This window comes from Chlamydotis macqueenii, chromosome 11 (genome assembly GCF_036417535.1).
Source record: "Chlamydotis macqueenii isolate bChlMac1 chromosome 11, bChlMac1.mat, whole genome shotgun sequence".
Taxonomy (NCBI): Eukaryota; Metazoa; Chordata; class Aves; order Otidiformes; family Otididae; genus Chlamydotis; species Chlamydotis macqueenii.
In genome coordinates this window covers 16232788-16246143 of record NC_141566.1, presented here as the reverse complement: position 1 = coordinate 16246143, position 13356 = coordinate 16232788, and the positions used below count along the sequence as shown (strand labels likewise).

At 47.0% G+C, this 13356-nt stretch overlaps 1 protein-coding gene across 2 annotated transcripts in view; it reads left to right on the top strand.

Moving 5' to 3' along the window:
• MCF2 (MCF.2 cell line derived transforming sequence) overlaps positions 1-13356 on the top strand; it is a 58678-nt gene that overhangs the window by 13919 nt on the left and 31403 nt on the right. The window contains exons 4-6 of one of the 2 annotated variants that reach the window (XM_086756295.1): positions 3967-4057; positions 10820-10939; positions 12020-12136. In XM_086756295.1, the coding sequence (XP_086612421.1) occupies positions 3967-4057; positions 10820-10939; positions 12020-12136 (328 nt within the window). Of the gene's footprint in view, positions 1-3966; positions 4058-5839; positions 6302-10819; positions 10940-12019; positions 12137-13356 lie in introns of those variants that run through there. The other variant, XM_086756296.1, reaches the window with a different exon arrangement.

Genomic DNA, 13356 nt, shown 5'->3' with positions numbered 1-13356 from the left:
ATGCAGGGCTGTGTGCTTAGATTAATGGCCCTCCTGTTTCTTGCTGCTGAGCCTGGTGACTCAGTTACCTGGAATGCTTAATTTCCTTGAATAATGCCTGTTTTGGCAAATTTCTTCCTGCAAGGAGAGTGGGCTGATAGCAGCTAGATAGGAGCTTTCTATCAGCGGCTGAACACACGATGCAAAAGTACTGTATGTTTAGGAAAAAAAAAGAGCTTCTGGTTCCTCTGCCCTCTTTTTGGATGGACTCTGAAATTTTGTGGGGTCCTGGCTCACAGAGCGCCGTCCCAGCACAGACAGGAGCGTGTCGTGGTGTGTGCCAACTGGAGGGGTTTCTCCTTGCTGCGTGTATCTGTGCAGCTGTGTTTCCCAGCTCTGCCTGTTTTTCTCCAGGGCTTCTGATTTCATGTGACTGTGAACACCCTGGCATTAGTGTGATGAGCAGTCCTGCTTCCCTGTAATAGGGCAAACTCAATCACGGAACTGATGAGAGCTGCAGGCTTGCTGGTGATTCAAACATGTTCAGCTTGTTATTAGTAAAACCACTTTAATCATGTTTCTCTGCACCTCGTACCACCATAACTACCTGCCTCAATACCTGACTGTCTGAAAAACGTGCTTTTTAACACTTCGGGGTCAAAAAGGCTGTGGTGTTGGGGAGCAAGGAAAAGCGTCACCTAGGTGAGGGTGGAAGGTGTGTGTCAGCCCTGGTGCCCCTGGGTACGCGACCCTCAGCGGCATCACGTCATGGGATCAGAGCTCAGACTTTGGGCCGGAAAGTCCCTAAAAGAGGTAAATATTTGACCACATACCTATGGATGGGTATGGGCGTATCAAACCCATGTGCACAGTGCCTCTCCTGTGCACTCAGCAGCAAGGACTGCATCTCGTCCCGCTGATGCTACTCTGGTATGTCAGGCTTGTAATATTTTGGGAAGCTGGATTTCATGAAGCCTGTAAATAATTGCTAGATAAAGGAGATGGGTGCTGTAAGCTACTCTGCAAGGTGAGCGCATTAATAACAGAGCCAGGAGGAAGGTGAGCCTTGTAGACGAGTTAATTTTACTTTAGGATTCCTGGGAACCACGCTGCAGGCGGGAGGCAGCTGCAGAAAGTGTGGAAGAGCTGTACAGAAAAAAAAAGTCGCAGGTCCCCACCTTTCACTCCCCGCTCACCCAACTCAAATTGCACGTGGTGAGCTGCCTGCCTGCCTTCGGGCTGGCTTTGTGGAGCAGCGCTGTGCGGGGAAGAGAGGCACAGGTAAGTGGGTCAGACCCCAGGATTTGCAGAAAGGAGACCCTAAGTGTGATCTTGTTTGACAATCCAGCTTTTCGGTGTTTAGACAAGTCCTGCGTGTTTCCCTTACATCGGAAAGTGAAGTGCGAAGTGATTTAGAGCCATGGCTGATGACACAGAGTAACGAAGCAGTGAAGGGTGCTGTTGGCCATAAATACCTCTGAATTTAAATATTACGCAGCAGGTTCTGCCCTGATCCCACCAGCTGCAAGGAGTCCCTCAGTCCTGTGATAAATCTCACAGCTGCAGACTCCTGGATCCAATTTCAAGTCCTCCTGCAAAAGATCCCAAGTTTATTTTTAGTCTGGTGCTTCCTGCAACACATACAAAATTAAGAGTAAGAAAAAAGAGTTACAAGAAGCTCCCGTAGAGAAACGGTCCGTGATCTGGTTATCTATCTCCATCTTTCTGCTGCTGGATGCAAGTGGAGTCAGTCCTTGCAGCCTTGGTGAGAAAGCATTGATTTATTTTTGCTGTCAGGCTAAAAGGTACATCGCAGGACTGGAAATGTGATAAACCTGCAAGGCCTGGATTGCAAAGAGTCACAGACTTGCTCCACTAGCCCCAGAATAAATGAACAATTTCCCACAGTAGGTTTCAAGGCTTTTGGACAGCTGGGAACTTTCTTCTTTGTGTCTGTAAGGGAACTGATAAAAGTAAATTAACGTACTGAGAGGCTACTCTCTGAATATAACCTTGTCCCAAATAAATGGCATACTTGGCATACTTTTATTAACTGACAATGCACTACAGTCTGGCTGCCTTTTCCAAATTACTTGGATTCTGAGGTTTTTCTTCAGGTTTTATTACAGTGACAGCAGTGGTGTGTAAACACTATATGTTGTTTTTTTCCCATTGCAGCCTGTTCGGAAATACTGTGGGGAGTTGGGGAATTGGTTTTCGTAGGACAGAGACCTACCTTTTAATGTTTTTGGGTGTGCAGAAAATCCAAAGGGTTTTATTTTTGCCTCAGACAAAAGGATCCTTTTGCCCTGCTCCCACCTGTCTGGGTCATTTAACTCGTGGTGGGGGTGAACAGAGCAGACAGAAACCTGCAGAATCATCTCATGTTGTCATAACTGTTTTACCTAAAAAAGGGTTTGCCTGAAAAGTTACGCCTGGTCCAGATCACAGCATGTAACCTCAGACTTTATTACGTGTGGAAGTTCTGTGTACGACCCACGTGCAAAATCTGCTATTCATTTTCCCTGCTTTTTTCTGGCACGCCTCGATGGCAACGTATAAATTGGCATGAAACCTTTGCCCTTTGGGTGTGACATTAGAGATCCATAAGATGTATTTGTAGGACAGCTTGGGAGCTGTGTGTCTCTCTGTAGCTTCAGTCAATTGTTCCTAGGAGATGGAGGGATTTTTTTTTCCTCTCAGCACAACTGCTAATTCCCTTTAAATATATTTGTCAAAGGTGTGGCTATCGCAGACCAGAGCAGCAAGACGTGCATTGAATGAAAGCTCTTGCGCTGGTTTCAAGTGTCTTCTTTTTTTCTGTCGTGAAGTTGCCAAGTATTGTCTGCCATGTGATACTCCTGAGTAATCCACCGTGTGTTTTCGCTTGCCAAACACAAGAATTACCGAAGACGGTGCTTGCAGTAGGGGCCATGCCCAGTGCAGATACCTGACCCAGCTCTTAGGAGCCAGCACGTGTACTGGGAGCCTCTCCGCAGCGCTGCAGTGCCCGGGTAGGGTGGCGTGGGACCTGGCTATCCTGTTTCAGCATCCACAAAATAAATATTTAGTAAATATTACCTAAGTATCCTTTAAATACAGTCTCATCAGAGGACTTGGTTACACGCTGGCGTACCCGTACCTGTGTGCAAACACGATTCCAGTTTGTAATTCTGCCTGCCCTGGCGTGTGTGTTGTCGCGAGCTGAGCCTGGTCGAGCTGGACCCAGCTAGCCTGGGAAGGCAATATGTGAATTTCAGCCTGCGCGTTAGGTCACCGGCCAGCCTGAGCATCCCCGGTTCTGCTGGCTCGCTCGGTAAGACTGGGGATTTCAAAGCTACTTGGAGGATTTGGGTGTCGAAAGGGATGTCAGGAAGCCTGCACCTGCAGAGTGAACCAGAGCGTGTTGGAAATTGCCTCCTAGCAATCGCTGCCTCTCCAGCGGGGCCTTGGGAGGTGCCAGGGAAGCCCTGACAGCCTGTTTCAGCACCAGCCTCCCCCTCTACCCCTCTTTCCTGGCTCTGTGTCACCTCTGTTGCCCTCTGCCAAAACAAGCCAGGAGTCATTGCTTGGTTGCTGTAAGCCGGGCGAGTGCGTAGCAAACTCCCTGGGAGGGAAGAGCTCAGCGGTGAGGGCAGGGATGTGCATCTCAGGGCAGCGGCTGGTGGAGGCTGCTGGTCATCCCTGAGCTGCTCAGCAGGAGCACAGCTGCCTCCTGCCTCTGCAGAGTCCTTCTGAAGCCTGTCCACCTCCCACGCAACGCCCATTTTGAAGGTGATGCTTAACCCTGGGCTAACCTCAAGGTGGGCTTCCTGAATTTCTTGCTGGCGTCTGCTCAGGGAAATATTGTCAAATGGAATTTCAGCAATTGTGCAAACGTTAAAATGTGGTTGGTGTTCTGTGTTGCGCGTTTGGGGTTTTTGGGGGGAACAAAGTTGTGTTCTCTCAAAATGTTTTCTGATTACTTGGTATTTTCTTATCTCATAGTCAACATGAGTCTGACACCAAATTTATCCTAATCCTGGATAGAAGATTGGACACATGGACATCGGTCAAAATGACACTCCAAAAAATATCAGTAAGTTTTTTTTTAATGTTAATTTATTTCCATGTACTAAGTCCTGGTGCCCATTATGTATCACTTTCAGCAAACACTGGGAACCAGGAGCAATGATGCTCGTGCTTTCTCTCTAGGTAGTGTTTTGTTTTATGACCCTATAATTAATTCAGTCATTGCTCTATGCCCCATTTGAGGGCGTAAATGAGCTGTTTGAGTGTTAACTGATGCGTTTGCTTGGTTTTGTACTTCTTCATAGCAGTTCAGATGTGTTTCGTGCCATGTTGTATGCTTTTAATGGGTGGAGAATTTGGCTTTCTAGACACTGGTATTAGTGAGAATATATTTTACCTAGCTGTCAGTGACTGAAAGTGTTAGGTTCTTAAAACAGGCTTAATTTGTATGTGGGCATGGGTGGAAAAGTCTATTTTAAATGTGTATGTATACATTAAAGTATTTTAAACATCCGTTATGCACGTTTTTGTGCTACTCATCTGAACAGACCTCGAAAGTAAGCTTTTTGCAACTCAGCAGTGCATCGTGTCTTATGAAATCAGAGCATGGCGTTGCAGTAGTGCATGCAGGTGTGGAAAAGTCGTGTTTATAGATGCTTGGATAGGTAGGAGCTAATTGATAAATGCTTTGCCAACCAGGCCATGCCATGTGGGTAAGTCAATGAAAATATTCTGGGCTTTATTATTATTGCCTTTGTTTCTGCTTATAATCATTGAACAGTTAAAGGCATTGATCCACCTGATAGAGAGTGAAGTAAACAGCATGTGCTGAGAAAGCAAGCTCTTGCCTGATTCTGCTTAGATCTGAGAAAGTTAGATCTTTTGCTGTTTTGAGTAGTTAATACCAGTACAGCTGAACTTGGCATTAAAAATGTCTGGCTTTGATGGCATTTTGCTAACAGGCATCTAGTAGAGGGAAGAGAAAGTTACCTTTTTGCAGCATGCATAAGGTACCACTGACAATATTGCGGGCTCAGATTTTCCTGGATGTTATGAACTGAATTTCCAAGTATGGTTACCGTACCATTAGGGAAGAAGCGGTGTTTAAAAAGTAATTCTTTAAAGTGATTGCCAAAATTCAGTTCTGCTGCCAGCTTTTCAACTGGTGCTAGTACAAAGAGCATCCTTTAAGGATTACGTAGTTGCTTTGTATAGTTTGGAACTTTCAAATGTGAAAAAATCTTGTCCTAATTTGTAGCTTCTACAGAAATGTCACTAATTTTGTGTTTAGTAAGAAAATGTAATTATTTTGTGACCTTTGAGCACACGCCCTATTTGTGTACCTGTATGCGCTGTGCGTCCGTGTAGAGAAGTGACTTTCCCTGTGGCATCAGGGCTGTCCGGGTGGATAATGTGGAGGTGCTCTGTGCAAAGAGGAGTGAGAAGCAGGAAATCTGTGTCCGCTAGATCAGAAGACTCGGGAATCTTGCCTTAAAAAGCGAGTCCGGCCTTAAGAGGCTGTCTTTGTGTCCAGGAGGCGTTTGACTGGACTTGCCTTTGTGCTGCTAGCACAAAAGATTAAATCTTGGTTTCTTTCCAAGCGTAAACCCATGCTGCAGTGAAAAAAAAATCTTTGTATAATTTGGGAATAAAGAAGTGCAAATAAGCTGACTTTGAAATACACAGCGTGTCCTATTTTCTCAGCATATGTATATGCAATTGCAGCTCTGCGGTTGTGCATCTGATCCAGAAAAAAAAAAAAATTCTGTATCAGACTGTACGGATTTGGGTTTAACTCTTTGTGTCTGTCGCTAATTGCACGGGCAGGCCCGGGTAGAGCTGGCTTTGGGACGCGAGGCCCTGCTGCGGGGTCAAAGCCTCAGGTTTTGGAAGGAGCATCTTCCCTCATTTTCCCCGAAAAAAAAAAAAAAAAAAAAAAAGAAAAGAAAGACTGAGAATTTTAAAACGTGCCTCAGAGATGATGGCGGGGAGGGGCAAGGGAAGGGTGAAAGCTGGAAGCGGAGAGCCCAATCCTCGAAGGAAGGAGCTGGCCCCGTCTGCAGGATGATTTTTGGCATTCCACCTTAAAAAGCGAACGCCGGCGCTGGGAAGGCGAGCGGGGCTGCCAGCCGGGAGCCGGGTGCCGGTGGGGCTGCCTGCCTGCCTGCCCCGGCAGCGGATCCCCATCCCCGTCCCCCGTCCCCCTGCCCACCTCGGCCCCGTCCCCCACCCCGGGCCCGGCCGCGGGCGGCGGCGGGCGATGGCGGCGGCGGGCGGGCGGCGGGGCGCGCGGCGGGCCGGCGGGAATGCGGTAAGGAGCCGGGCCCGCAGCGGCCGAGCGCGGGGGCGGCGGGAGGCCTTTCTGCACCGGGGGGAGGTGCGGGGGGGTTAATGTCGGCCGGACCGGCGCGGGGAGCGTTGTGAGCAGCATCTCCCAGGGCTCCGCAGCGCCGGGCTGGGCGGCGTGCGGCCTCCGGCGGAGAGCGGCCGCAGGTGGGGTCTGGGCAGCGGCGGGGCTGCCTGCAGCTTCGGGCTGGAATAAAGGCAGCGGAGCGCCTTGGAGTTTCCTTTTGGCTCAGGGAGAGGGAGGCAAAGCTGGGATTAGCAGCACCGGCGTTCTGTTGGGTGACTTTTCCCTGAAGGGACAGCAGAAAGTCATTCGCATCGGCACCCCGGCTCCACGGCCCAGACGCAAACTTGCTGGCGGATGCTCGTTTTCTGTACATTTATTGATTCCCTGCCTCATGCGTGTCCCAGTGACCTGCAGGGATGACTATTCTCTGAAAAGGAAATTCCTAAAATTATTAAAAAATCCCCTTGAACGCATCAGGGTGAGATGTTCAGTGAGGAGGCAGGAGCTGCGATGCCTTCGATGCGTGCCCTTCCTGTGCTTTATTAGCCCGGTTCCTCTGTACTGGGGCTGCCTACGCTCTTGTAGCTGAGCGTGTGATTAAACAAGTTGCTGAACCGGGGCCTTAACGTGTACGCGTTTGTGTCCTCGGAGGGGGAGGAATGTCCTGAGCTGGTCTTTGCTCAGGGAGGTCGTTCACGGCAGTGAGATGTTGCCGGCTCCCTGCTTTGGTGGGATTGCGCTGGCGGTTTTCTGCCTTGCCCGGTAACGCTGCAGAGGAATGGCAGAGGGCAAAGGCTTTAGAGGGGTCTTTCCGGTGTTTTGTTATATAAACCCAAGCTTTCAAATGCGCAAGATTCTTTTTAGTGTTATCAATAATAAGATATAACATAAGGCAAAATTAAGGACCCTTTTGTCTTTTCTTTCTTGAGTGTGTTACAGGGAAGAGGTTTTTTACCAGCAGTGCCTTCAGTGCCATTAGAGTTCAGTTTGCAGGTAACTTCTCTACACTTCAGCCCTTAGAAGAACTAGAATTGTAGCAGTGATTAAAAAAGATGTAGTCCCTTCAGGAATGCTATCTCTGAGGAATTATTGGTCTATCTTTGTAGATATGGATATATATATATATATTTAAACATTTCATCCTTTCTCTTAAGTCTGTAAGAGGGCACAGGATATGGTTTGATTGTTGGCTGTCTTTCTGCAAACTTATTTTTTGGCTTATTTGTTTTTTTCTATGCTTGAAATACATTAGGTATCATTTGCAAAGCTGTATTTCTTCTTTTGTAGCTACTCGTAAGTGCTGACCTTGATCTTATACGTATAAGATCAGCTGAAAAATCCCCAAATGCTTTTTAAACTGATTGGAAATCACATCACCTGTCCTGGAAGCCCAGCTACCTCTGCGGTGAAAGGAGCAAAAGGGATACAGTTTTGTGTGCATGGGGCATAAAGTTGTGTCAAAAAAGAATTTGCCCCTGTGGCGGATGTGGCAGAGGATGTGAGTGCCAGGTTATGGTCTCTTCTGCTACGTGGTGTGGAAAATGTTGGCATTCGCAAAACCAAAGCTGTCCAAAGGCCCCTTTGCTCTCAGAGAGGTGTTTTGCACCTTTTCGCTGTTGCAGTGTAGTTTTGGCCGGTGGCTCTGCTTGCCCTCTTGACCACTGGTCCATCTTCCTGGAGCTGTGGGTTTCCTGCCTGAGGGCTCACAGGAGAAGACATTCCAAGTCTGCAGGTTCCCGTAGTGCGGTACGGTTCGGAGACCTAGGCCCTTCCCCCAGGGACTCTGCTCTGCGCACAAAGGGTGCATATCAAAAAAGACTTGAAGGAGTAGGAGAGGGCAAAGCACACTCATCTCTGCTTCAAGTGCCGAACAGGGTTAAAGGGGGCGGGGGATGGAGGGGGATAATGAGTAAGACCAAGGGAAGATGCATCTCTGTTTGTTCTTCTGAAAGATATTGCTGATGCATTTTGCAGGAGAGGGTCAAGGTAGGACCCTAAAGTTCAGAGACCTGAACACACTATTCTGTTTCAGAGCTGGAAACAGTGACTTTCACCAAACTCTGTGGGACTTCACCATTGGATTCACCCGCACTGGACTCATAACCGTGCACAAGGACCTAAAATCGCATCCTCCGAGCTCCTTTAAAGTATTGTGAGACCACTGAGCTCACAAGGCTTTGGTTCAAGTCACTTTGAGCCATTAGTGCCAGGGGTGCAGAGCCTGTTGTGGAGCAAAAACATCCTGTCCTTGCACGTTTGCAGCTCGTGGTGGCTCCTTCGTGATATCTTTGAAACCTTGTTGGGGGATGCTGTCCTGTCTGCAGAGAAATGACCACGGGGAAATGGCTGGGGTTTAAAATGAGGCAAACACAAAAATAAGGATGGGCATGAGGGAATGAGACATGATGGACTCATGGCTCTGCGGGGACAGGTGCGACATTGCCATGAACGCAGCCTGCCAGGGCTCTTCCTGTGATGTCCTAGTGCCATGGGATGTGCCGGAGCACGAAGAGTGTTGAGGACCAGACAGGTCACCCAGCAGGCCTGGGAGGAGCAGTAGCAGCGTTTCCCGGGTCCAGTGGAGAGCCAGTGCGGTGAGATGGGAGAGGCAGCCAGCTTCTCTGGGAGGATACGCTGGAGGATGAGTGTTGAGCTTGCCAGAGACTTCCCCGTGAAATATTAATGCTGTAAATTTTTAGTTCATTCAAAACGTCTAGAAGACTGTGCCAGTTCTGGTGGTGCTTTCCTTAGTGAAGGTTTTCTGTGTCCCAGTAGAGATTCTTCTCAGTGTCAAAGTGAGGAACCACTCCAACTCCTTGGAGATATCCGGTAGCCTGTGGATGATTTTCTTTCTAGTAACATGGGAAGCTCAAATTAAAAATCCTGAGCTGAGCAGGGTCCCTGAGATGCGCTTCTCTTCAGAGCTGCGTCTAGTAGCTGGGCTGTTGGAGGACCAGTCCGTGGTTGTCTTGCTGGAGAGCTGGTCTTCCCTGTGGAGACAATTAAACAGGCATTGGAGCAGGGAACTGAACCTGCATCTCCTGCAGCCTCTCACTCACGCTTTCTTGGGCAAGACCTGTCTCAGAGCTGCGAAGGTCTGTCTGTACCGAGGCTAGGTTCAGACCTTTGGCCCATCTGCAGGTTCCATGGGGTTGGAAGTTGGCTCCTTGGGTCTCCCGTGGCCGTAGCCATCGCTGCGTGCCTGGGGCTGGCAGCCGTTCCAGAGACGTTGTGTGCTAACCGGGTGCTGTGTGACAGAGGTGTAGTGCCCAGGGCCTGGAGCCAGCATCAATATCTTTGTTATTTGATGGTTTGCTCTTGTTTCTAACGCCAAATCTTTGTCCCTGGCGCCATTCTTCTTGACTTCCAAAGGCTGTGAATTTGGCTTCATTCACATTCATTTCTTTATTTTTTCCTGCTCCTACTTAAAATAGCAGCTGATCAATATATTGAATTTATGTGGCTTATTTGATCCTAAAATTCACTGTCCATTTCTAAGTGGAGTTGTGGGCAATGGAAACCACAACCTGACCTTTCCTACAGAAGAGAACGTAGCCAAGGAGTTACAGTGCAATTCATGGATGTCAGGTCTCAACTGTAAATCATGGCTTTTTTGAACAACACTAATGCATGTTTATGGGAGCGATCTTTGTTTTGAAGGCGTAGATTAAGTGCCCTGCAGTGCAGAGTACCTAACCACATTCGTTACCCTCACCCCTGGTACTACTGTCATCTTTCTTGGAGGATAATGAAGGAGGAGAACATGAGGAGGAATATATGGAGAAATGTAACCTGGCCTGGCAGGATCTCAGAGAAAATCTTATGTCTTAATTAACTCAATTCTTTGCATCGTGTACTTATCCATAATTTAATGATATGACTGCTACTTTCTTAAAAATTCTTTTTCATTCTCAAGCACCCTTTTCACAGATCTGTTTAAAAACGCACCTGCCAACCATATGCTTGAAAAAAGGTTCCAGCAGTGTAGACAGGAAATTCCAAATTTCACCACAAATTAAATGTTGCCTGGTAATTACCAGGGACAAGAAGAGTACGCTTGATGCAGTTATAGGATGATTAACGAGTTTGGCAATAAATTTTACTTCCCCAATCTGGCTGTCATTCCCCTCGACGTTCCAGCCCTCTGTTCCCTGCTAATTTGTAATTTCACTCCCCAGTTGTAATGCTGACCGTGATATACAGTATTAAAGTTTATCAGTGGCCCTCCAAGTGCATGGCTGGACTCCTGCTTGCTCCAAAGGGCAGTGGCACTGGAGAATCCTCCTACAGTTGTGTCCCCTATCTCTAAACCACTCACAGTGCCTCCATCCTGTTTTGAAACTAAGAAAAGGCTATTGGGGCAATCATTAAAAAAAAATACTAAGATCTGGATGATTTCCTCTCTTTTCAAGGGATTTGAAAGCCATTGTTGGACCTGCCACGTCCCCAGACTGAACGTCTTCTGTTTCCTTGCAGGCATCTTTCCCAGGGAACCTCCACTTAGTGATGGTTCTTCGTCCCACGGGGTTTTTCCAGCGCACCTTCACTGACATTGGGTTTCGGTTCAGTCAGGAGGATTTTCTACTCAAGTTACCGGTACGGGCGTGCGGAAGTGTTGTGCTGTGCGTGGTTGGAGGCTGCCTGTGCACCTCAGGTCAGGAGTGTCCCACTCTGGAGGCACCTGTGCAAAGAGTAACTGGAGCGTCTCTGGCAGTAGTGCCCTATTTCCACCAAACTTCTCTCCACCAGATCTCTCCTGTAGCATTTTTCATCTCCATTGTGCACAGTTTGCTCCTCACAGAGCACATCCATGGTAGTCGTGGTGGGTTTCTCAGCCTGTCCTCATCCCCCATGTAGTTTGCATGCCTCTGTAGAGGATAAAGCCGTGCTCAGGAATTTCTTTAATGTCTGAAAAGTCAAAAGACATGTCTAGTGAGGCTTTTGCTACGAATTCCACCCATGATCTCCATTTTCATCTCAGTGTAAACTTCATACCAACATCATGTTAGTATTTGTTTCTAAAATAGCAACTGCAGTGGTTTTATATTCTCAAGTCAAAGTTTCCAAGACTTCTAAAGCCACCTTGATTATAGGACATGATGAGAATAATTAACGGAAGAAAAGTACATCTACGGAATTCAGACAGTTACAAACCCACAAAACAAACCAGTGTTTTCCTTTAGGAAACAATATGATTTTCACAAACTTTGCATTTTTCACTCTAAATAACTGGAATTGGCAGAGTTTCGAAAATTTATGACTTACCCCAGGGCAGAAAGACACACGAAAACTTATGAGTGTATATTTATATGAAATTGGCCAGTGCTTCATAACTTATTAAAAAGTATGTATTTTTTTCCGGATTACTGGTCATCCCTTGCAAAAAAAAGTGCATTACTTTTGCTTTCAGCCCCATTCTGCAGTCAGATGCTGCAGCATCTCGCTGTGCTGTGCGTTTAAGGAAGAAAGCACCTGGGAGATCAGGGCTGGCTTACAAAAATGGTCAAATACATCAAATAAAAGCCATGTTAAGCCATAAGCATAAGAAGAACGCCATGCTGTAAAGGAATATTTAGAGCAAACCAGATTTTTAGATACATAAAAGACTTGTAGGCTTGATCTGTGTATGACTTGGGTAGAAACGATGACCAGCCAACGGTGTTGCCTTGTTTGTAGGTTGTGATGCTGAGCTCGGTTAGCGACCTGCTGACGTACATTGATGAACAGCAGTTAACCCCAGAGTTTGGAGGCACCCTGGAGTACTGCCACAGCGAGTGGGTCATCTTCAGGACTGTACGTACTGGGGCTGAGCACTGGGCTTTGGGGGTTTGGGATCGATTGAGGAAGGTTTTCTGTAAGGCAATGAGCAGTGGGGGTAGCTGAAAGCCAACCACATTTCCTCGATCAGATTTGCAAAGGAGTCAAGTGGCGTTAGGCACTTGACGGATTTCTAAGGGAACTGGATGATAAACTCCCTCAGGCTCCTTTTGAAACTGCTCCCGAAAGATCTGTCTTCTTATGTCTTTATTAAAATTCCCTTAATGGTACGTACAAAATAGGCTTTTTTTTTTTAAATGGTTGCTTCATGTGATTAATATCGCAAATCAGGGAACCAGGGCAGTGAGACTGCTCTCTGCATACTGACTGAATGCAGAGAATTCAGAAAATTTCCTATTACTTTTTTTTTCTTTGCAGGAATTTTCCTTTAATATAGCCAGGAATCGGGCATTGAATTCCCTGAGTTGTGCCTTGCTGTGTGTTTCTGTGCTTCCTGTACGCTTTCGGTTTTCACTGGGACTTTGTCTCCCAGATTAATAGCAGATTAGATTCCCAGTTACTAATGAAAAGCACTAATGAGAAACGTACCAGACATCCTAGTGTCCCTTGTCCTGCAACATCACCCGCACCAGCAGATGTGCAGCTCAGTGTAAAGACAAAAGCACAAGACGTTGTAGCTTGAATAGCTCAAGCTGTTGCTTGTGCCATTAACTTTTTGCTAGTTTACACTGATGCACTGCCAAATTAATGATTTTTTAAAATTTTTGGCTCTTAGTTTTGTTCTTTTGCATGATGTGTTAAAGTGATAATGGCACAGCTTTCACACTTGGAGACAAAAATGACAAAATGAATGACAAAAAATGTTAATCCAAGAAAAGGAGAGCTTCTAGACCATAGCTGCGTATGGTAGATAAGCATCCACATGAAAAACCTTTCTCAAATTGCCCTTGTAGTGTGCTCATAAAACATTTCCTGAAATTTCCATGGAAAATACATGCTGTTTAAAGAAAATATAAATGTGATCAGTTACATTTGCGTTTATTACCTCTCAAAAGCAGGGCTGGAGCTGTGAGTGGGTCTGGGAGACCCTCACCTCACGCCGTGTTGTGGGAGGTGTCTGGTGTCCATAGCTCCCAGTGGCTCTGTGGGCTGTGCTAAGGAGGTACCAGCAGCACTCACTTCCACTGTCTCCAGTTTATCTCCAGCACACTGCTTAGCTCCCTCCTTTGTCCTCT